At 39.1% G+C, this 3,115-nt stretch overlaps 1 protein-coding gene across 1 annotated transcript in view; it reads right to left on the bottom strand.

Annotated features, from left to right (window-relative positions):
* Window positions 1–1,717, bottom strand: part of LOC104411158 (polypeptide N-acetylgalactosaminyltransferase 13) — a gene marked incomplete at its 5' end in the record, with an annotated part of 41,380 nt that extends 39,663 nt beyond the window's left edge. Inside the window, one exon of the mRNA XM_010021514.1 lies at window positions 1,537–1,717. Coding sequence (XP_010019816.1) covers window positions 1,537–1,717 — 181 coding nt within the window. The remainder of the gene's footprint in view (window positions 1–1,536) is intronic.
* Window positions 1,718–3,115: the final 1,398 nt, after the last annotated feature.

Below are 3,115 nucleotides of genomic sequence, written 5' to 3'. Positions count from 1 at the left end.
CCTTCCCTTACTATGCGATGGCCCTTCCTCCAAGCTGGAGACAGAGCACTGTGAATGCTTCCCAAAAGCACTCAGTGTCAACCCAAACATCTGATTGATGGGGATCATCATTCTGATGACTTTTTATTTTTTTTTTATTAGGATTTGTTTCATGCTTGTATCTTTGGTTATATACACATTTATAGACATCTGTATTTAGTGTGTATAGAAGGTATAGAGATATAAATATCTTTTCCACTATTAACAGGGCACTCAAGATGTGCATAGCCTTTTTCTTTTTCTTTTTTTTTTTTTAATGGTGCTTTCAATTTTTTTGCTTGGTAAGGGCTTTCCAAGGCAGACTTAGAATATTTTATGAGCACACACTGTGATTGCCACAGCACGTGCGATAATTCATGCAGAATACAAGACTCTTCTGACTTCACAGCTTGTGATTACACGTTGACACCTGATGATTGACTGGGATGTCCTGAGCCCCTGGAAGAATCAAAGCACCAAAACAGCTTGTGGAAACAAGCGGGTCTGCAGCCAGAATGAGGTGAGGTATAACAACAGTAAATTGTGCTGGAGATGAAACACAAAACTCATACAGATAACAATATGATCCAGGGTTCACTATTTGGTGATAGTGAAAATTTAAACTGCTTCTGTTGCTACAGAATTTAAACTGTAAGAAAGTTTAAATATGGAAGAATAGGAAGATTATCCCATAGAAGACAATAAATAGAAACAACAACTTATGTGGTCTATGGCTACTCTCTACCACTGACATTTTAAGTAATAATTTATAAATGAGGCATCGTATGTTCTGGCTTTTGAACTGAAGAAATCAAGGTTTTATTAACTGTATACTTTTGAGGTATCATTAAAACTGTTGGGAGTAAAAAAAATCTACTCGGAATAGTTTTCTATTTTATATACAAATCTTTGGAAGAAAAATAACATTATAAAGTATATTACACTTAGTTTTTCATTTATTTCAGCTAAATAAAGCTAATTGTCTCCAAGCCTAATTTTTCAAGTGAACAGGTAAATTTTTGCGCTGTGATCTGAAGGGCTGCTCCTCCCCATTATGTGACCCAGAGCACCTCCACCATCCCTCCCACTGACACCTCTGAAGGGACCTTCAGGGATCATCCCGATGATCCAGCCAAATTCTGCATCTCAGACTAAACGGGTCAAAGAGCTTTCCCACTTGGTTACAAACTAACATTATGAGAGCAATGTTCTAGAAAAAAACCCATTATGATCTCCAGGAAAGAAGGAGCCTTAACTGATAGTTTTATCATGGTGTGCAGATCTCAGCTGGGATAGAGTTAATTTTCTTCCTAAGAGAAGAGGATATAGAAGGTTTTGACATATGGAAAGGACATTCCCTTGAATTTTGAAAGCACTTTTGCTGTTATGTCTCAACTTTTAGTGCATATACGTGCATACACATGTCTACACTTACCTGTATGTGCCTTACATTTATATTTTCCTTTTCTTTCCAGACAGCTTCACAGAACATAATATCACCAGAAAATAATTTCTTACCTGGAGATATTATATAGAAGAAGTCCTTAAACTCATCCATCCAGACCTCTGCCAGTCTCCTGTTGTTCTTGTTAATGACGTGTCCTGTGCCGCCAGGGAAGGTGTAAGGAGTTGCCTTTCGGAAAACGTGGCCAACATGCGAGCAGGTGACAATCTCAAGGGAGCCGCCGCACTGCCAAATCTGAAATTAAAAGATGCAGAAAACACTGACTAAATCAAATACAAACCATGTCGAGTTTATAGCAGGAGGGACTCTGACAGATGGGTTAGCACTTCTCTCCCCATTTATTTCCTGAGGTCACAATTCAACAGGAAATTTCAAAAAAATTTCAGAGTTTAAGGGAAACAGCAGGGGCACAACTCTTGACAGCAATGAAAGTGCACAGACTTTAACAGGAATGTGAACACTTGCATGAATGGTTCACCTGGTTCTGTGTCCTATATTGTAACATAAACCTACACAAAGCACCACCTCAGAAAGGTGTCATCTTATAATGGATTAAGTGTAGGGTATGTATACTATCATTATTTAAATTTTCCAGGATTTTATAATATTTCATAGAATCACAGAGTACCATCTTGGAAATGACCTCAAGGATTATCTGGTCCAACCTTTCTAGGCAAAGCATGACCTAGACTAGATGGCCCAGCACCCTGTCCAGCTGAATCTTAAAAGTGTCCAACACTGGGGAGTCCACCACTTCCTTGGGGAGATTACTCCCATGGCTGATTGTTCTCAACATGAAAATTTTTCCTCTTGTGAGGAAAGAAACAAAGAAAAACTTTCACATACAAATATACGTATTTTTCAAAGCAGAATCATGTTCATGATGATGAACAGCTGATCTTGGTTGCTATCACAGACAGCAACAGAAAGCAGCAAGCACAGGTACTTTGACCATCACAGAACCACAGAAGTGAAACGCAGATGCAAAATGCATCTTCTCTGGTTCACATGCTGGTGAGCACTGTGACCAACTCCAGGAAAAAAAAAGTTATAGACAAAGCAGAGAATCTGATGAGCTCCTAGATGCAAACTGTCCCTTTCCACTACTGGAGCCAAAATCTATAATTTGAGTAAGCTCAGTGCATTCACTATGACTGTATAAGAATAAAAAAAAAATAAATCTGGACTTTAATGTCTTGTTGTTAAGTGAAAGAATGTGTTTCTCTCTGAGATCACGAGAGCTTTGGTATGATATACCTATGCGTATTAACTGCTGTTCTGCAAGCTCCCATCTTTCCAGGCTCTGAAAAGAACTAGACAGGAGACTAAGGATGGCTGAATGTCCAAGTTTGCAGAACTGGAGGCAGAACACAGGCAGTCGGGTGAACAACAGGGGCAAACAAAGCATACAGGGTGACAAAGTTTTGCTGTTCTGCCAGGCAAGATCAAATCCTTGGGGTTCATTCTTCTCAAAGGTTCACTGACATCTTGGCGTCAACAATGGTACCAACAACTGCTCAATTCCTTATTTAGACCTGTCCCACCCTCTGCTTTACTCTCCTCTTAAACAGCCAGCAGGACTAAAATTTACAATACCTCTGGTAATAAGATACAGAATTTAAGAACCATTGG

Source organism: Nestor notabilis, unplaced genomic scaffold (assembly GCF_000696875.1).
Source record: "Nestor notabilis isolate BGI_N333 unplaced genomic scaffold, ASM69687v1 scaffold22409, whole genome shotgun sequence".
Classification (NCBI taxonomy): domain Eukaryota; kingdom Metazoa; phylum Chordata; class Aves; order Psittaciformes; family Psittacidae; genus Nestor; species Nestor notabilis.
The sequence above is the reverse complement of the archived record's forward strand: the minus strand, read 5'-3'. Positions and strand labels throughout refer to the sequence as shown.